The 21,799-nt window shown below is 38.6% G+C and overlaps 1 protein-coding gene across 1 annotated transcript in view; it reads right to left on the bottom strand.

Annotated features, from left to right (window-relative positions):
- Nucleotides 1-21,547, bottom strand: part of LOC126775678 (uncharacterized) — a gene marked incomplete at its 3' end in the record, with an annotated part of 34,343 nt that extends 12,796 nt beyond the window's left edge. The window contains exons 1-6 of the mRNA XM_050497742.1: nucleotides 21,383-21,547; nucleotides 15,582-15,682; nucleotides 7,402-7,563; nucleotides 6,817-6,979; nucleotides 5,733-5,927; nucleotides 5,334-5,580 (exon numbers count right to left, since the gene is read on the bottom strand). Coding sequence (XP_050353699.1) covers nucleotides 5,334-5,580; nucleotides 5,733-5,927; nucleotides 6,817-6,979; nucleotides 7,402-7,563; nucleotides 15,582-15,682; nucleotides 21,383-21,403 — 889 coding nt within the window. The remainder of the gene's footprint in view (nucleotides 1-5,333; nucleotides 5,581-5,732; nucleotides 5,928-6,816; nucleotides 6,980-7,401; nucleotides 7,564-15,581; nucleotides 15,683-21,382) is intronic.
- Between the last annotated feature and the right edge of the window lie 252 nt (nucleotides 21,548-21,799).

Below are 21,799 nucleotides of genomic sequence, written 5' to 3'. Positions count from 1 at the left end.
TTGATTTTTAATCGAGCGATTTAAATCGCGTGTTTAATAACACCGGAAATTTTTAACGGAAAATATTGTAAAGTTCACCATACACTCGGTTTTCTAAGACATCGCATATCAAAAACGATGACATCAGCGACACAGAACTGTTAACAGTAGAGAACCCGAGTGTTACATAATTATAGCGGTAGTTACGTACACTTTAACGAAAGTTAAGTTATTGAATCAATAGACTATTTTATGACGTCATCAGAAACCAAATATGGACGACAGTCGACATTTTGTAAAAGCTGTCGATGGCTATTCAAAAGTACTAACAGTCTACTTGAATAAAGTACATTTTAATTTAACCCCAGTTATGTGACAATATTATTTATTATCTGTCGAGTTTCGAATTGTAATAGTTCTAGCTAAGTCATAGCTTTCATTCTCATTATCAACAATGAGGTTATACCCTATTGACATTGATCCTTATGTGAACCACGCAAGGTCGAATATCGCAACATTAAATTCTAATAACTAGACGACTACCTTTACAAGTGTAAGCACCATTCAAAACATTCATTATGTATACTAAAATCAACTATAGTGTCGACACCAACTATACCAGTGCTCCCTAAGGCTACATTCACACAGAGGTTCGATAATTTTTTTTTAGATGATGGCGTAAGTAGTTATACGAACGAGTTTACACACACGTCAGTAATTCGGGATCAGTAAAACATACTGATCCGACAAATTATAGAGCGATCCGTTTTACAAGTCCGTCACGTCAGGTTTAAAAACGGTGCTGCTTTTACGGCGTGAATAGAACCTCAACCAGCAGTAGTAGTAGTAGTAAGCAGATGTATCCGTTTAAAACCATCACGTAAATATGAACCTTCTATGTGAATGTGCACTAACCCCTACCCTTCTATACACCACCATTTAACATATTTTAAAGAAAAAAAAATTAAAAAATATAACATAATATAAATAATACAAACAAATTATATTAATTCTTTAAAAGAATACATATTTTTGCCAAACGAATTTAAGAGATAACTTTTTAATTAAGATTCGATATAATGAGATGATTTTTGGAAAAGATCGATGAAGGGATTCAAAATAACTTAAAAGTAACCGAAGACATAAATGCGAAGCCATGTCTATGACGATTTTATCTCCACGAAAAGTTATAACCGTTTTATAAATTCAAAAAAAGAATTATTATATCCCCTTTAGCCCCTAGGTACCCCTTTATATGTGCAATACGTGCAATCTAAGTTGACCGGTCACCAGTGGCTGCGTGTTTCTAACTGAATATATTGTTTAGTTGATTAGTTAAGCATTAATGATGAAAAAAACATCAATCGGTTTTAACTAAACATTCGCTATACAAAGTTTATAAGTAACGCTGATGTTTTTACGATAACTACGCTTGCAATTAAAATAATAACAGCAATGTAGGAGGATCGACAATAGCCAAAGGGATCAGGATAGTGCGATTAGATTTTTTTTTTTTTTTAGAATAGGAAGGTGGACGAGCATATGGGCCACCTGATGGTAAGTGGTCACCAAACGCCCTTAGACATTTGCATTGTAAGAAATGTCAACCATCGCTTATAGCCCATGCGCCGCCAACCTTGGGAACTGAGATTTTATGTCCCTTGTGCCTATAATTACACTGGCTCACTCACCCTTCAAACCGGAACACAACAATATCAAGTATTGCTGTTTTGCGGTAGAATATCTGATGAGTGGGCGGTACCTACCCAGACGAGCTTGCACAAAGCCCTACCACCAGTAAAATATTGGGCGGTTAAAATTACTGCAATACTTAATTGTAATCGCGCAATTTTATCGTCATATTATACTCTTACCCATTACACTGCGACTGCTGATACATACGTGAATGTCTTACAGAGCCTAACGTGAGGCTGGCCAACTTAAATTGCACATATTATAAAAATATACACCAGAAGAAGTTCTCTCTCTCTCTCCTTGTATTAATACCAGGTTACTGTTCGTTTCAACCAAGCATAAAATTTCAAGAGATAAAATGTCATTGATCGTTTTAAAAGAAATAAATAATGCTCTTAAAAATGCAATATAAATACTGAAATGTTGTTCAGGCTTTGTGAACATGGCGCCGCAGGGACCGGCACTCGATCGCAAATCGCAATACTGTGCGTAAACATTAAAGCCGCATTGCAGTCGCACCGCAGCCGCACCGTCGTCGCGACCAACCCGCAAATTCCCGTTCTCAATAATAAACAGATCACAGGATAATATTAGATGTTAGGGCTTCGTGCAAGCCCGGTATGATACCAAGCACTTATCACATATTATACCGTCAAACAACGATACTTGATATTATTGAGTTTCGGTTGGAAGAGTAAATAAGCCGGTGCAACTGCAGGCACAAGGGACATAACATCTTAGTTCCCAAGGTTTGTGGCGCATTGGTCATGTAAGGAATTGTTAATACTTTTTACAGCGCGAATGTCTATGGACGGTGGTGACTACTTACCATCAGGTGACCCAACTGAGCGTCCGCCAACATTATAAAAAATTCAAATAAGAATGTGTATGAGTAACAATGAATGTAAGATGATAGTGATGCCAACTTAAGGTAAGCAAAATAGCGGCAGCGGTGCGGATGCGATTCGTATGCGGTTTTTACTCATAGTACAAAAGATTACGATCGCAGCACTATGTGCACTAAGCCTTAGTCAATCAATACAACTTGTACAAAATATTAACGTTACCACTCATAACGTGCAGAGAATTTTATCATCATATTAATATATTTATTGAGAAAATAATATAGTAGTCAGATGACTTTAGTACACATTTAAATATTACATTGTTTATTTTGTACAAATTTTATTGAAATAGTTTATAAACACTTTGAAACAATTCAAGGAATAATACAATACCTTTTGATTATACATATTACACAAATGCATGCAAGAGTACAACATCAAACCACCGAAACATTTAGGTAACCACTAATACATATGTACATATTTAAAATAATAATTATTATTATTTAGTCATGTAATGTAATTATATTTATTGTCTATTCCAATGCCAGGAAGAGTAAAGACAATTAAACAACTTTGACATTGAAATGACATCACTCTTCTAGATCTGACATAGTCTATGGTATTCATTATGGATTCGTGAACAAAAAAAAAACGATTTTAATGTATTTATATTACAACGATATCCGTTGTAATATAAATAAAGATATATAGAGTCCGTATATCCTGGTAGGTACAATGTTGGTGTCTTCAAATCCAGTGTAAACAGGTTTCTTATGGGTAAACGTGCTACATCCTAGACCGTGTCGATGCTTAACATCAGGCAAGTCAACGGTCAAACGCTGGCCTATTAATTATAAAAAAAAATAAAATTTTTAGAACTGTCTCAATAGAATAGGTTAATCTATGGTTTGTTTACGTTTACTCGTTCTGACCTTGGAATAGGCTTTATTAATGTAATAATAACTAAATTGACATTCATTCGTATTTTAATTTAAAACGCTCATTAAAAAGGAACGATATCGATGTTTCATTTTTTTTTTATTTAAAATTGATTTGCAATAATAAAATTAATCCAACATACTAAGTCAAAAATGTATACTAATAGTCCCTTAAAGAAATTATTATTCGAAATAGAGAAAATTATATATAAATTGGACCGTGTTGTGCAGTAATGTTGTAACACACAGAAACAATAATAAAATTTATTAAGATTTGAAAGAGAAAACCAATGGTTAACCATTGATTCTCTCTCTCGTTGGTTATAACTTTGATTGTAGTCAAGTTTGGCGTCAGTAACCCCATTACATGTCATCTATAATATAAAACAAAATTGTGATATAGAAAATTGTATGATATATATATATACATATATAACACGGTCCAATTAATAATAAGCTTTATTATAAGATATTCGAAATAATATGAGATTGGTAATACAAAGAAAGAATGTAACAGTAAAAAAAAGTATTTTTGTGCGTCATTTTTTTTTTCAGAGTCAAAATTGTGCGACGGGTCTCGTAAAGCTTGGAAATCAACGTCTTTGGTATAATATTTAGTTCAGGAACAGAAAAGTATATAGAGCGTTTGTCGTATCGTTTAAAACATCGTATATATTCGTTATCCCCGTTATTCACCTATCGGAATTTAAATTAAAATGTATTTATTATACCTATAACAGCCATTAAAGATAGCGCACGTTGGCGACTTTATCGATCGAGAATTTAGTCGAGAAATTATCAATCGATAATAATTCGCCAAGTGGTTAAAGTCACAATAACAGTATCAAATGGACAATCAGAATGCAAGGCTACTGGGAGTGACAGAGCTGGGCGCTCTTCCGGTGCCGGCGGCGCTTACATCAACTGCGCTTGTCGGCGTCGCCGGCCGACAGCTCCGGGAACTGCACCGCCGATTTGTCGGTCTTGCCGGAAGTCCGGTCGCCGACTGACGGCTTATCCGATTTGCGGAGGAAGACCTTGACGGCGCCGACCGACATGAGGTAGAACCAGTACAGCTGCGGCAGCAGAAGGATGCTGATGGAGATCTTGCAACCGGTCGGTAGTGATTTTAATGCCTGGAATATATAGGATCATTATTAAATTGAATTAAATTTACGTATTTTCTCAATTCGCTATTTATTATATTTATTTATTTTTTTGTGATTTATAGCGATTTTTTTATTTCGGTGTAAAGTTTCCCTGACATGAAAGGCAACACTCCGATGGATAAAATAATTGATTTTACAATAATATTTTATTACTGTATACAATAAACAGAATAACTGCGTGCGAATTAACCGCTGCTTTGGTCTAAGGCCTCCTCTCCCTTTTTTGAGGTAGGTAGGGCTTTGTGCAAGCTCGTCTGGGTAGGTACCACCCACTCATCAGATATTCTACCGCAAAACAGCAGTACTTGGTATTATTGTGTTCCGGTTTGAAGGGTGAGTGAGTTAGTGTAATTACAGGCACAAGGGACATAACATCTTAGTTCCTAAGGTTGGTGGCGCATTGGATATGTAAGCGATGGTTGACATTTCTTACAACGCCAATGTCTAATTGCGTTGGTGACCACTTACCATCAGGTGGTCCATATGCTCGTCCGCCTTCCTATTCTATATAAAAAAAAAGGTTTTGGAGCTTATTCCACCACGCTGCATCAATGCGGGTTGGTGGAATACGCATGTGTATCTAATTTCACTGAAATTAGATACACATGCGTATTGCAGGTTTCCTCACGATGTTTTCCTTCACCAAGGCATCCGAGGACAGTAAAATACACTGCCTCTAAGCACCCGAAATGGAAAATAGCAACAAGGGGTGTAGCTCACATCGAAGTAGCCGAGTCCCACGGCGCGGCTGTAGAGCAGGCAGGCGTAGGGCAGCGCCAGCACGCGGCAGGCGAGGAAGGCCAGCAGCATGGCGAGCCCGTTGACGACGTACGCGCGCGAGCGCTTCAAGCCCAGCCGGGACAGCACGCCGCGCAGCGACACCAGCGGCGTCGACAGCTCCATCAGGTACACGAAGCCGAACGCGCAGTCGCCAAGCCCGCCGCGCAGGTACTGCACACGAGCGGGGTACCCATAAATCGATTGGCGATGAAATCGAATTAAACTAACTTTATAAATTCAATAGTTATATATTAATAAATACTTCGCATTCGTCAATCAAAACTTTATAGATTTTTTGGATTCTTAATTGAACGTCTACTTACGATGATAAAAAGAAATCCGAAACCACCGATAAACAGGTGATGCATCAGTATGACGGGCTCGTGACGGCAGTAGGTGAAAAATGACGGTCGCTTCGTGACCACCGCGTCGCCCGAGGATAGCGACGCTTCCGATTTGGAAGGACGTCTCAACTTTGTCTTGAAATAGTCTATGTTCGTTGTCATATGCACGTAAACCTGGAAAAATATTACTGAGGTTCAAGGTGAGGTGGAAAAAACCAAGCCGTTTTTAATAAATATAATCTATGACCATGAATTGGCAATCCGTCATGCGATTTCAACTTATGTAGTAAAAGTCCTGAATGAGACATTGGCGGTTTTACACATTTTCCAATTAAAGGCTATTAAATTGTTTCCCTTTACTCCTACAATTGTCAGTGGCTGAGTAATTATAGGTTTTATTTTTGTAATTCAACTATTTAGTTGCACAAAAACATGTTCATTATATATATTTAAAAAAAATGCTTTTATCATTCCATTTTTCAAATGTTTTTTTTTAATTTTCATTGAAACTATGTTGAATAGGTTATTAATATGTATTCGTCTGAGCTGATAACTGAAACGTCGGATTTTATCTTTAAAATATCTGGCCCTGTTGTTTTTGTCAATTTTTATCCCAAATGGTCGGAATTGAGATTCAAAGGGGAAATCCAGCTTGCATTCTTACCCTCCATTACACGCGGTCATGGTTTGTACGGCAGCGATTTTTAATTTGTATTTATTTAAGCTTTATTATTTACAAAATAAATTATTGTTACATTTTATGAGGTTAATGTAGTTAAACAATTAATTTAATTTATAAATATCAGTTATTTGTGATATAACATTTTAATAAAATAATTTCGTTATCATTAAATTCATCCGTCCATTTTTCATTTGACGAACAACCTTGGTGAGGTGCAGACAATCTGTGCTGTGCATTTTCAATTTAGAATAAAAGGCATTTTAAATAGCCTGGCAGTTTAGAAGTGAAATTAAAGCAAGTAAGAGTTAATATTATAGCTAGAACAAGTGATAATATTTAACAGGGCGACTATCGACAATTATATAAGCCCACCGGTCTCACCGTGTACATGGACCAAATATCGTAGAAAAAGTAGGCAGCTCCGAACCAGGCGTACGCTTCGGACATAAAGTGTGAAGAGCGCATGAAGTCCCGCGTGCACGACCACGCGCACACTATTGCGCCAGTCGCGCACGAGAACGCGGCCTGCACCGCTGATACTAACCTGGAATTGATAAATAATGTCTGACGCGACCAACCCTTACAGTGATAACGTATCACGGATTATAAATATAACAATTATTTGTTATTTTGCATATAACAATCTAACGAAATATATTGACACAAACATTCATTTTTATTTGTCCTCTGTGAGCCCCTAATCCTTTTATCTAATTCTGTTGAAAATTTAGTATGTTAATCTGCGAACGCCCCAAAAGTTTCCTCGCCCATAAAAAACTAGGTTTTTCCATTGTATGTTTTTCCTTCAATATAAACTTTTTATGTAGACCTTTATTTTATTCTACCTGTGCGAAGTGAGAAAAGGTAGCTACTACTCCTAGCTAAAAGTGTTAAATGAGGAACGAATACATTTTCAGTTTGACATATGAAACATACAAGGTAAAGGTCGTGAAATAATAAGCTCACTTGTTGGATATATCGAGGACTTCTCCGCAGCTGAGTCGGTACTTGTGTCGGAAGCGCGCCCCTGCGCCGGTGAACAGCGCGGCCACGTTGAACAATTCGAAGAGTGTTACGAAGTACACTAATCCCAGAGCAGTTAGCACTGCACCACGTTTCACTGAGATCCTTTAACCACAAAAAATATATATTATAATATATAGAATAACTAGTCCATTAGTCCATAGCTAGTCCGCTTTTCCATTAGTCTTGTTAAATATTTTACATTAAAAAAAATTACAAATAAAAGTACATATTGAAACCTTTCGTTACAAACTTCCAAAAAAAAAAAAAAACCTAGTCAAGGTCAAATACAAATGTAAAACTACAAAACCTCTTTTAAGGAGAATATTACAATCGCAATTATCATTACTTAAAGCAATACATGCATGTCGACGCGAGCGATTATGCAACACGCAATAGCACCCTGAATCCAAATCTGGTACTGTATGTACTATTTATTTAATACAATACTAAATGGTATTTTATATAATTAATTACATGTTAAGGAAGGGCGCAATAAAAATGTACTTATAAGAAACGAATATAATTGTTTGGTGTTATATTCGGATATAGTTTTGCATACACGTTGTCAGGGGAACAGAAAAGGACATAGGGTACCTAAAACATCACACGCGGGCAAAGCCGCGGGCGGACACTAGTCTGAAATAATAGTCTATTTGATGTCAATATTGCCTGAAAAACATGTTCAATAAACATTTACATATTATGTGTTTACCTGACGCGGTTCCATCTGCGAATTATCAAAAAAATAGACAATCTCTGTATATCTGTAATCTCTGTCTGTAATAGACAAGTCTGGCGTCTGACCAAGTCTGTGCAAAACAATTTCTGCCAACCTTCGGTGCCACCGCTCAGAAATCCGGACGGATCGCTAGCTCACAGTCCGCAAGAGCAAGCTGATCTCCTGGCTAAACTCTTTGCCGATAATTCCATCACGATGATTGTAGTGAGCTGCCACCTACAATAACTTCATGTGGCCATACGATGCCTGACATCAAAATCAGGCAACGTGATGTGCGTGCGGAGCTGCAATCACTTGATGTACGGAAAGCTAGCGGTCCCGATGGAATACCAGCCATAGTGCTAAAGAAGTGCGCAGCGGAGCTGTCTCCTGTGTTAACGCGCCTGTTCCAACTTTTTCTCTCTTCGGGATGTGTGCCGGAGGCTTGGAGAAGAGCTAATGTGCAAGCGGTTCCCAAAAAAGGGGATCGGTCTGACCCGGCAAATTATCGGCCAATAGCTATCACCTCAGTACTTTGTAAGGTGATGGAACGGATTTTAAACAACCAACTGATCCATTACCTAGAAGATCACTGTCTAATTAATGATCGTCAGTACGGGTTTCGACCAAAACGGTCCACAGATGATCTTCTAGCGTACGTAACACACCTCTGGGGTGAAGCTATCGACAAGCATGGAGAATCGTTGGCTGTCAGCCTCGATATCTCCAAGGCTTTCGACAGGGTCTGGCACAGAAGTCTTCTTTCCAAGCTGCCGGCATATGGTCTGCCTGCTCAGCTATGCACCTGGATTGCCAGCTTCACAATTCTATGTAGTGAATGCTTGGGTACCCCAGGGATCTGTGCTATCTCCCACACTCTTTCTTTTGCATATCAGTGATATTCTCTCTCATGGGAACATACATTGCTATGCAGACGATAGTACAGTGCATGGTGGATACCACGGACGCGCAGTGGCTGGGCGAGCGGAAATTGAGGAGAGGCGGAAGGATCTTGTCATTGAACTCGATAGGACATTAGAACTCATTGCCAAATGGGGCTCTGATAATCTTGTTGAGTTAAATGCCAAGAAAACACAGGTATGCGTTCTCACAGCGAAAAAGTCAGCATATTGCCCTCTTCCCTCCCTCTGTGGTACTCCGCTGGTGATACAAAGCAAAATCGCCATGCTGGGGATTGACGTTCGCTGCGACCTTAGTCCAAGGGATTACATCGAGGGTTTTATAAAAACAGCTTCACGGAAACTCGGAGTTCTGAACAAGGTGCGGCGTTTTTTCACGCCACAACAGCTGTGCCTGCTGTACAAAACACAGGTACGGTCTTGCGTGGAATATTGCTCGCACCTTTAGGATGGCTCCGCTAAGTACCTACTGGAGGCCTTGGACCGGTTGCAGCGACGTGCAGTGCGCATTATTGGCGACGAAAAGGTCACAAACACCCTTGAACCTTTACAATTGCGTCGTGAGAGATGAGCACTGAGCGCTTTCTATCGACTGTATCACGGCGAGTGCTCTGAGAAATTATTTTCTCTTATTCCTGCTTCCCCCTTCCTTCTTAAGTCCACGCGAGCTGGTTCTCGATGTCACCGCCTAACCGTGACATCTACTAATATTATAAAACTGAAGAATTCGTTTGTTTGCACGCGCTAACTTAGCTTATTAGCGTTATTTAGCTCTATACAATATTTTGTATAACATAATCCATCGAGCCATGAGGCAGTAACGTTAAGCGTAGATAAAACTGCGCGGAGCTGCTATTTATTTATATGTATATATAAATAGAAATATATTTCGCAGATACGCGCGTTTTTAGTACGACTTGTATATCTTATCTCATAAACGTATATGACCGGATTTATTTGTCTCAGTGTGCCAAATACAATGACACTATAGGGACAGATATGAATTGGATAAAGATTATTAAATACAGCGTCTTTAAAATCATAATTTCGCAATATCCTTTCTTAGTACTCCTCTTTGTTACGAAACGCTGGTCTTCTTAAATTTCAAATCTATATTGAATAGTCTAGTTGCAGGTTAATACAGTCAGTCGGTTTAAACATTATAAATGAAGTTATGTAGATCAACCTTATCTAATATTTGGCAATGACGTCACCTGGAATGTCTTCTCAAACGGCCTTGAAATAATCTGAATAAAAAAAGATGTCTTCAGAATTTTGGTATCTTTCACAATATCGATTTTTCGTATACCGAACGATATAATTTTTTACGTATTTAGTATATAAACTACAATAGTAAAAAACTAAAACATAAAAATAAGTAATAATTAACCAAATTTGAAAATGTATCAATACACGATTTTATTTTAGTATTATAATTTACAGTTATGGAAACTAAATCAAAAATATTTCTCGCTCAATTTAAATCATATCATATTATTATAAAAATGAATTACACTGGTGGTAGAGCTTTGTGCAAGATCGTCTGGGTAGGTACCACCCACTCATCAGATATTCTACCGCAAAACAGCAGTACTTGGTATTGTCGTGTTTCGGTTTGAAGGGTGAGTGAGCCAGTGTAATTACAGGCACAAGGGACATAACATCTTAGTTCCCAAGGTTGGTGGCGCATTGGTGACGTAAGCGATGGTTAACATTTCTTACAATGCCAATGTCTATGGGCGTTGGTGACCACTTGCCATCAGGTGGCCCATATGCTCGTCCGCCTTCCTATTCTATAAAAAGAAAAAAACATAGTACCCACATCTAAATATAATAAATAAAAACCAGAAAAAAATCACACGTATTGACCTTAAAAAAACATATCATTGTTGTGATTATCACATTGTTTAAATTATCTAAAAGACACCTGACATAAACAACTGAGCACTAAAGTGTTTTTACGGCAAACAATATGAGATGACAAGATTTTGCGTAATAGCCTATATAGAGTATATAGTTTATTTAGATTTTATGCAAAGCTCGAATATGAGATAAAATTTACATAATATGCACTATGTTAAGTCAAGTATGACTTATCTCTCTCTCTGATATAAGGTATCTGAACGCAATTTATCTTAGAAATAATATTATGTTTATCAATATGCGAAATACTACCGCAAATTTGAACGCAGCTGTATCGATGTTAAAGATTTTTTTTTAATTATCTTAGTAGTGTAACCTTTAATCAGTTGTGTCGTAACCCATGTGGATTTTATTTATATTTTATTTGTGATAAGCGTAGCTGACCGAATGAGTTCACGTCCCACCTAATGGTATGTGATCATCGTTCTTCATAGGTATTTGAAACATGGGGAGTTGCTTGGTGATGACGCGCTATCGGCCTTACAGGAAATTGTACTCTCGTCCTAATAGCGGCGTTAATTTAATACTTAGTTTAATTAAATATATTCATAAGTATATACGATGCAACATATTTCAAATATGTTGCATATGTAAATGGATATTTTTTTATAGTCTAATTAAGTTTGTGAATTATATGCAATGTCCTTATCTTTATCGCCAAGTTTGTATGAACCTTACCCTGGTGTGTATATGAAATATAAACATACAGCCAAACCGTGTATTTATTTAACGCGACGCAATGCTAAACATGCATAAATGTTACATAAGGATTACTCTATATACATATATGGATATACCTTTTTTTGTAAAACTGAATAATCGTTTAATATAGTCTGTTGCAATCCAAGATGCTTTTTGAAGAGTAATTTTACCTTCTATATTTATATATATATATATATATATATATATATATATATATATATATATATAGACATATATATATATATATATATATATATATATATATATATATATATAGACATATATATATATATGTGTGTACTCTTATCAACATTACATGTATTATATACACGAGTTGTATTTATAGACTTATCGCTTTGATCGTCACAATTTATAACATCATTGGGGTCGCCTTACGAACGATTTAAAATGTCAATCTGCTGGTAGCACAATGAATTACAGTTTGACCCAATGCGATATCGTCAGCACGGTAATAGCCTTACTCGTACTTAGTTTATCAATTTTTACAAAAACAAATTATATGTATAACGTATATCATAATATAATTATATAATCTGTATCTTGTATTTCTATATCTTCCAGGATTTATGTATAGAGCGTCGCAGCGTCACCGGTTTTTGTTATATGAATGAAAACCGCGTACGGACCGTGCCGCACCGCAGTTTTGTTTACACTGTTTGACACTTACATAACGCCTAAGCAAATTTCTCAAGCTCACATTGTTATTTTTCCATACATACATTTTATACTTGTTCGTTAATTAATCTAAGCATAATATCTTTTCAATATTATAACTCTTCAAAAATGTTTAGCCTATTACTGCAGTTCTTTTAAATATTCGAGCCCGTAAATACGGTCCATCGCCGATGCCTTGTCATGTCATGTCATATACCTAAATCATGTACCTGAAGCCTAATGTTAAATAAGTCATTACATCTTTCTCCAAACATTGAAAGTAGGGTTATGAAAACGGAAAATCCATAAGATTGGTTTATATGGACCGAATATTTGATAACAGATACGTTTTTTGTCATGTATCTGCAATAAAGAAAATGTATACAGTCCAATCAGCACAAAACCATTAGATATATAATATACTAAGTAGTCCATCGAGGCGGACAGACATACAATTGAACATGGAATTGTTACCGTACGGTACATACATTCATATATTTTATCCGAAAACGTCAAATAAAAATAGAAAATAATATATAAATCATACGTAACGACTAATAAATAATAATATCAATCGCATATGATTTCAAAAGGTCGCTTACGATTAGTCACGCAGAAGGTTTTTAAAACCGTCGAAGATTGTATATATTTGTATAGTTGAATAGGTTTTATTTATGCACCGTTTTCTCTCTTCTATCACTAGTAATTTGACATTAGAAAGAAGATGACAAACCTATATGGTCTGCCTGCTCAGCTATGCACCTGGATTGCCAGCTTCCTACACAAGCGTAGCCTTCGTGTTTTAGTAGATGGTTGCGCTTCACAATTCTATGTAGTGAATGCTGGGGTCCCCCAGGGATCTGTGCTGTCTCCCACACTCTTTCTTTTGCATATCAATGATATGCTCTTTTTTTTTTTTTTTATAGAATAGGAAGGTGGACGAGCGTATGGGCCACCTGATGGTAAGTGGTCACCAAACGCCCTTAGACATTGGCATTGTAAGAAATGTCAACCATCGCTTATAGCCAATGCGCCACCAACCTTGGGAACTAAGATTTTATGTCCCTTGTGCCTGTAATTACACTGGCTCACTCACCCTTCAAACCGGAACACAACAATATCAAGTATTGCTGTTTTGCGGTAGAATATCTGATGAGTGGGTGGTACCTACCCAGACGGGCTTGCACAAAGCCCTACCACCAGTCTCTCTCTTGGGAACATACATTGCTATGCAGACGATAGTACAGTGCCTGGTGGATACCACGGACGCGCAGTGGCTGGGCGAGCGGAAATTGAGGAGAGGCGGAAGAATCTTGTCATTGAACTCGATAGGACGTTAGAGCTCATCGCCAAATGGGGCTCTGATAATCTTGTTGAGTTTAATGCCAAGAAAACACAGGTATGCGCTCTCACGGCGAAAAAGTCAACATTTTCCCCTCTTCCCTCCCTCTGTGGTACTCCGCTGGTGATGCAAAGCAAAATCGCCATGCTGGGGATTGACGTTCGCTGCGACCTTAGTCCAAGGGATTACATCGAGGCTGTTATAAAAACAGCTTCACGGAAACTCGGAGTTCTGAACAAGGTGCGGCGCTTTTTCACGCCACAACAACTGTGCCTGCTGTACAAAACACAGGTACGGTCTTGCGTGGAATATTGCTCGCACCTTTGGGATGGCTCCGCTAAGTACCTACTTGAGGCCTTGGACCGGTTGCAGCGACGTGCCGTACGCATTATTGGCGACGTAAAGGTCACAAACACCCTTGAACCTTTACAATTGCGTCGTGAGATAGCAGCACTGATTTCTATCGACTGTATCACGGCGAGTGCTCTGAGGAATTATTCTCTCTAATTCCTGCTTCCCCCTTCCTTCTTAAGTCCACGCGAGCTGGTTCTCGATGTCACCGCCTAACTGTGACATCAATTCCATCGCGAACAAAGAAATTTGGCAACTCCTTTCTTTGTCGCACTTCCAAAAAATGGAATTCCTTACCAGCTCACGTGTTCCCCTCCTCTTACAACCCGGGTTCCTTCAAATGAGGCGTGAAGAGGCATCTTGCGGGCCGGCAAGGCGAAGGCGGCTAGTGCAGAACGTTTTTCCCGTCTGTACTGGCCGTCGTCGCGTTTGGACTCTACTACCACTTACCAACAGGTGGAGTAGAGTCATTTGCCCTCCCGGCGAATATAAAAAAAAAAAAACCTATGTGTACCGCTAACACATCGTTTATTACTTAATTAATAAGGTTGTTAGAATACGAAGTATGTTGAATAACTTACGAGATACTTATGTCGGTCACTATCAGTGCGCCCGTTTCAACTATACCATACTATACCATATATATCTGAAATATATCGATGTAAAATACTTCAAATTCCAGGTATTTTTTATTATAAAAATGTCCTGGTCTTTTCAAACATCGAACACTTTTTGAAAAAATATTTTTTTACTCCTTTGCCCAGAGGTGACCAGTTGCTATAAGGTGATTAATTTGCTCGCTTCTATTTATTTATCTGCATTCCAATTAGAAATAAATAAAAATATCAGAGAAAGAATACATGTCCAAGGTTACAGGCAACGGAGAAGAAACCAACACCTTCACAATATATGAGGCACGGGACGATCATCCTCATCAAATATGCGAGAAGAAAGCTACGACTGCACGTTAGTGTATCTCATGCAGTGGTACCACTATCGCGAACACGAAAAACTTTGTATTTTATACCGACGACGGCGAAGATAGTGAAGAGAATGCAAGTAGCGACTAACAAGAATATTCTAGATTACCACCTAAAAATAACGATCCATAATAGATATGACCCGTTTATGGACAGACTGGCCGAATGCAACCCTGACTGGCTAAGGAATCCAGGAACCACACGAAGACAAATAACAATCCTTCAAGAAAATCAACTGGCATACATTCTGAGTCAATATAAAAACCCGCTGGACTCTACAGCTTCTAATGCAAACTCATTTATATTGTATATAAATAACATATTTCCATTAATTCATAATCCTAAAAACTTAGAATGTGATGCTGCCTAATAATAACAAACAGGCACATTAAAATAAATTAAAGATAAGATACGACAAAGGCACGACAACATGTCGGCAGAGACACAAGCAACAAACATGAAAATTTAGACAAAAATACTTTATTTCAATTTTAATTGTTATCACTTACCTGTCCTCCGGATTTAGTCCTATGACAAGGTTGATTGCAGTAACGAGAGCGCCCACATTGCACGCAACCAACACGCACATCAGCGTGCGGTGGTGCCGTCCCTGCAAAAATATGTTATATTTAAAATATGTTTTTGGGATATGCCCATGTGAAATAAGCATCACTTAACAGTGAATAATTTGTTTAGTTCCACAAAACAATTTACAGTTCCTAAGCAATTATTTTACAAATTTCATTCTTTGAGATTTTTACTTTATCAATCAAAAGCAAAACCTTTGTGTTATAAAGCTTGTAACCTACTCAGGGAATCATAATTACATAAAACCCACCAAATTTTGAGACTGATCATGAATCAGAAGCGATATTATAAACAGGCATCATAGAAAGAAAATTTTATTCAGGTTTTGAAAATATGATGTGTTAATTACGAACTACACAATGTATGTAGTGATCATTGATTTCATTTTAATAAGCATAACTGAGTACAAAAGACGTCTATATACATATAGTCTTGTTGCATAGTAGTCTTGTAAAAATTAATTTCAGTAATATATTAAACATTGTTGGTAATATTTTATACAGATTAAATACACTATAGGACAAGAGTCGATGGTTTAAATATGCCTTTGATGATAATTTCCAATCAGTTTTTTACTATAAGCATAAATTAGCATGGCAAGACGAGATGGCCCAGTGGTAAGAACGCGTGAATCTTAATCAATTAATGTGGGTTCAAACCCGGGCAAGCAACTCTGAATTTTCATGTGCTTAATTTCTGTTTCGTGTCTGTGCCGTGGAGTACCGGCTTAGAATAGTACTCCCCCAATCTCATCCCGTGGGTGTCGTAAGAGGCGACTGAGGGACGGGAAAAAGGGGGGATGGGCAGCAGCGTCCCCCCCCCCCATAAACATCTTACCCCCCTACTGCGCTCGCCAACACGCCTGCCCAGCGCGGCGAGTATGGGCAAACCCCCCCCCTTAATGGCAGATTCGCCCAAAAAAAGGCCAGTTACCGACAAGCCCGCTAGACCCGACCAAGGTAGCGGTCGCGGTATCGGCAGGGCAGGGGGTGCTAAGAATCACCGGTTCACGGCAGGCTACCGTATAAAACGACTGCACATGGCAACGTACAATGGACGCTCGATGAGGCTGGACCATCACCTCGCCGAATTAGAAGTAGAGTTAAGTCATATAAACTGGCATATACTGGGGTTATCTGAAGTCCGAAGACAAGGGGAGGACACGATAACTCTAGAGTCCGGTAACTTACTCTACTTCCGCGAAGGTGATAACCTCTCCCAGGGTGGTGTCGGTTTTCTAGTCAAAAAGGATCTCATTAGCAGCATTGTGGAAATCAGTAGTGTGTCGAACCGGGTAGCGTACCTTGTCCTAAAACTTTCCGACAGGTACTCCCTGAAGGTCGTACAGGTATATGCGCCAACTTCGACATACTCTGATGATGTGGTCGAAGCGATGTACGATGACATCGCAAAGGCCCTCAACGACACCTCGAAGGCCCACTACAATGTTGTTATGGGAGGCTTTAAAGCTAAAGTGGGAGTACAAGATAGCGGTGAATCGAAAGTCGGACCTTACGGCTTGGGCTGCAGAAATCACAGGGGGCAAATGCTGGTAAACTTTCTCGAAGCGCAGGGGCTTTTTTTGATGAATTCTTTCTTTCAAAAGAAGCCTCAGAGGAGGTGGACCTGGCGAAGCCCCGATAACGTGACAAGGAACGAGATAGACTTTATCATTTCGAATAAAAGGCATTAGCAAAAACATATTTAGAGATGTTACAGTGATCAACAGGTTTAATACCGGAAGTGATCACCGCTTGGTTCGAGGCACTCTAAATATCAACTTAAAAGCCGAAAGATCGAGAATGATGAGGTCTACTCTCCGACCTACCATGCTCCAAGCTGCTCAAGGCTCCGAAAAGTTCCAAATGGAACTTCAAAATCAATTCACCGCGTTGGAAACCATAAGCAGCATTGATGAGAGAACCGACACGCTGGTCAAAATACTGCAAAACACATCCCGCAAGTGTTTTCCGCCACAGAGAAGAGACAACGCACCAAAACTCTCTGCTGAGACACTCGAGCTCATGAGAAAACGACGAGAACTACCATCGTTTTTGTCAGATAAGGCCTTAAACCGAACAATAAAAACGCTGACGCGACGCGATCTCCGACGTTCCAATACCCGTGCCATCAAGGCTGCGATTGAGCAAAATCGGGGATCGAAAGTGTTCGCTCGCAAGTTTGGGAGGCCGCGTCTGACAAAACTGAAAATGGTGGGGTCGTTACCTCTAGGCCTGAGATTGTCGGAGAAGTAGAGAGGTTTTATGGGCAATTGTTCTCTTCAACATCGGATAAACCCGTGGGAATCAGTATTGATGACCAGCGCGCCCCTCTTATGCGCCATTACTCCGAGGAGCTCCCGGTCGTTGACCAAGGCGAGATTAGGGCGGCTCTAGAACAGCTTAAAAACAACAAAGCTCCGGGAGATGACGGAATCACAACAGAGTTGCTTAAGGCAGGCGGGACTCCGGTCCTGAAAGAGCTAGCAAGCCTCTTTAATTCCGTCATCCAACACGGAAAGACCCCGGAAACGTGGAGCGGGAGTGAGGTGGTACTGTTTTTCAAGAAAGGTGATAAAACCCTCTTGAAAAACTACAGACCAATCTCCCTCCTGAGTCACGTGTATAAGCTGTTCTCAAGAGTCGTCACGAACCGTCTCGCCAGACGACTTGACGAGTTCCAGCCCCCAGAGCAAGCCGGCTTTCGACCAGGCTACAGCACCGTGGATCACATCCATACTGTTTGGCAGATTGTGCAGAAGACCGAAGAGTACAATCAGCCGCTGTGTATGGCATTTGTGGACTACGAGAAAGCCTTCGACTCTATCGAAACCTGGGCAGTGTTCGACTCATTGCAGAGATGTCATATCGATTGGAGATATATCGAGGTACTGAGATGTCTGTACAACGCCGCTACAATGACTGTCCACATCCAGGACTGTAAGACGAAGGCGATCCAACTGCGCAGAGGGGTGAGACAGGGGGATGTAATATCCCCGAAACTGTTCACCAACGCGTTGGAAGACGTTTTCAAAACGCTGGATTGGACTAGGTATGGAGTCAATGTAAGCGGCGAGTACATCTCACACCTTCGATTTGCCGACGATATCGTCATCATAGCAGAGTCGCTGGAACAACTCACCGAAATGCTGCGTAGCCTAGGCGAGTCTTCCCGGTGAGTCGGTCTCGGTATAAACTTGGACAAGACCAAGGTCATGTTCAATAGGCATGTCGTGCCGGGACTGATATACGTCGAGGGGAAACCTCTCGAAGTTGTTAGTGAATATACCTACCTAGGACAGATAATACAAGTCGGTAGGAACAACTTCGAGAAGGAAGCCGATCGAAGAATTCGCTTGGGATGGGCAGCATTTGGTAACCTTCGTCAAGTCCTCAAGTCGTCTATACCGCAATGTTTGAAGACGAAAGTCTTCAACCAATGCGTCTTACCTGCCATGACATACGGTGCTGAAACGTGGACACTAACTGCGGGACTAGTCCACAAATTCAAAGTCGCTCAGCGTGCTATGGAGGGAGCTATGCTCGGAGTATCTTTGAAGGATAAGATCAGAAATGAGATTATCCGGAAAAGAACCGGCACGGAAAGTCACCGACATAGCTTGCAAAATTAGCAGGCTGAAGTGGCAGTGGGCTGGTCACGTATGTCGTAGGACCGATGGCCGTTGGAGCAGACGAGTCCTAGAGTGGAGACCGCGAATCGGCAAGCGCAGCGTAGGGCGCCCTCCAGCCAGGTGGACCGACGACCTTAAGAAGGTGGCGGGCACCAATTGGATGCGGAAGGCGGAGGACAGGGAGCTTTGGCGCACCTTGGGCGAAGTCTATGTTCAGCAGTGGACAACGATTGGCTGTTGATTGATTTTAATTTCTGTTTATAGTTCATCTCGTGATTTTTGGTGAAGGAAAACATCGTGAGGAAACCTGCATGTGTCTAATTTCATCGAAATTCTGTCACATGTGTATTCCACCAACCTGCATTGGAGCAGCGTGGTGGAATAAACTCCAAACCTTCTCTTCAAAAAGTGAGCTTAGCCCAGCAGTGGGACATTTACAGGCTGTTGCTGTATAAATTAGCATGAATAATTACAAATAATTCTATCAATTTATTGGTGCTTTGTGCAAGCTCGTCTGGGTAGGTACCACCCACTCATCAGATATTCTACCGCAAAACAGCAGTACTTAGTATTGTCGTGTTTCGGTTTGAAGGGTGAGTGAGCCAGTGTAATTACAGGCACAAGGGACATAACACCTTTGTTCCCAAGGTTGGTGGCGCGTAAGCGATGGTTAACATTTCTTACAATGCCAATTTCTATGGGCGTTGGTGACCACTTACCATCAGGTGGCCCATATTCTCGTCCGCCTTCCTTTTCTATAAAAAGAAAAAAACATAGTACCCACATCTAAATGTAATAAATAAAAACCAGAAAAAAATACAAGTTGACCTTAAAAAAAACATATTGTTGTGATTATCACATTGTTTACATTATCTAAAAGAAACCTGACATAAACAACTGAGCCCTAAAGTGTTTTTATGACAAACAATATGAGATGACAAGATCTTGCATAATAGCCTGAATATAGAGTTTATTTATAGACTTTATGCAAAGCTCGAATATGAGATAAAATTAATATAATATGCCTTATGTTTAACAATGTTTAACATTTCTTACAATGCCAATGTCTACGGGCATTGGTGACCACTTACCATTTATGCTCATCCGCCTGCATATACTATAAAAACAAACTACACTTATACATGTGAAAGTATGTTATTATAACCTACTTTAAATAGAAAAAACATGAATTGATAGTCTTAAAATTTAGGTAACCAAACCTATACAATGCAAAACATCAAAACAACAAGCATCCCAAATATAGTAAAGCTAAAAATAATATCCTTGACCACAACTTAACATGTTTCAATGAACATTCTTTTATTTAGTTTCTAGTTTCCTCATATGAAGTCTTAGTTAATTATGCAATTTATTTATGAATCATACAAAAAAATTTACACCTTTTTTAGCATAAAAATTTTCATATTAAAAAAAGTTATGTTAGGGTAAGTTTATGTTTTGTTCTTAATAAATAAACTAATACAATTTATACCAATTAATCAAACATTTATATGTCATTTATATAACTGACGAGCCGGTCGGCATGGTTGGTAGATACTTCCCTCTCACGCTGAAGATTGTGGGTTCAATTCCCACCCAGGACAGACATTTGAACATTTGAACATGTCTGATTGTCCTGAGTCTAGGTGTAATTATCTATATAAGTATGTATTTACAAAAGAAAAGTAGTATATGTAGTATATCAGTTGTCTGGTTTTCATAGCACAAGCTTTGCTTAATTTGGTATCAGATGGTTGTGTGTGAATAATAAGGATATTATTATTATTATATAACTGTAAAATCGTATTTATTTTTGTTACAAGTTATATCATTAAGTCAGAAAATATATGTGTCTACATAAAATATATTATTGAAAATTGTTAATATTTAAAAACATGGTATAAATACAATATACATACTAAGATTTTGCAAATAATATAGTGTATTATGTATTAAAAAAAATGCGAAACATGCACAGCATGGAATTGCGTAAATTATTAATATGTACATACCTAGTCCTTAATATTATATATTTACTAAGCAAATATAAAATTTTGGTTTCAATAAACTTAGAACAGCGGATCAAATTACCTTTGTGAATGTAAGCTCCATACTGAAAGTTATCTCACTGTACCTTATTATTTAAAACATTATAAATAATAGTAAAATTAGGCAAACACGTTTTAATAGACCATAAATAAATATTATTGCCGGACAAAATTTCGTAAGACAAATATTACTGCAGTGAAAAAAATTGACAAGTTGAAGGTTGTTAATGTTACTTGTCAAAAACAAATTTTGACATAGTACAGACTGTATATAAATTATAATAGACAACTTTACTTTTAAAGACTACTAAATATTTTGCGATAAACATTAAACCTAAATAATCAAAGTATATTAACGAATAATTTATGTCAATTACATTTATTATTTATTTTTGCAGTAAAACACAAATCGTTTCCCTAAAAAGAATTAATTTTGAATACTATCTTTCTTTTTTTAAAA

This window comes from Nymphalis io, chromosome 18 (assembly GCF_905147045.1).
Source record: "Nymphalis io chromosome 18, ilAglIoxx1.1, whole genome shotgun sequence".
NCBI classification, from domain to species: Eukaryota; Metazoa; Arthropoda; class Insecta; order Lepidoptera; family Nymphalidae; genus Nymphalis; species Nymphalis io.
Note: the sequence above shows the minus strand (reverse complement) of the source record. Positions and strands in the feature narration are given on the sequence as shown.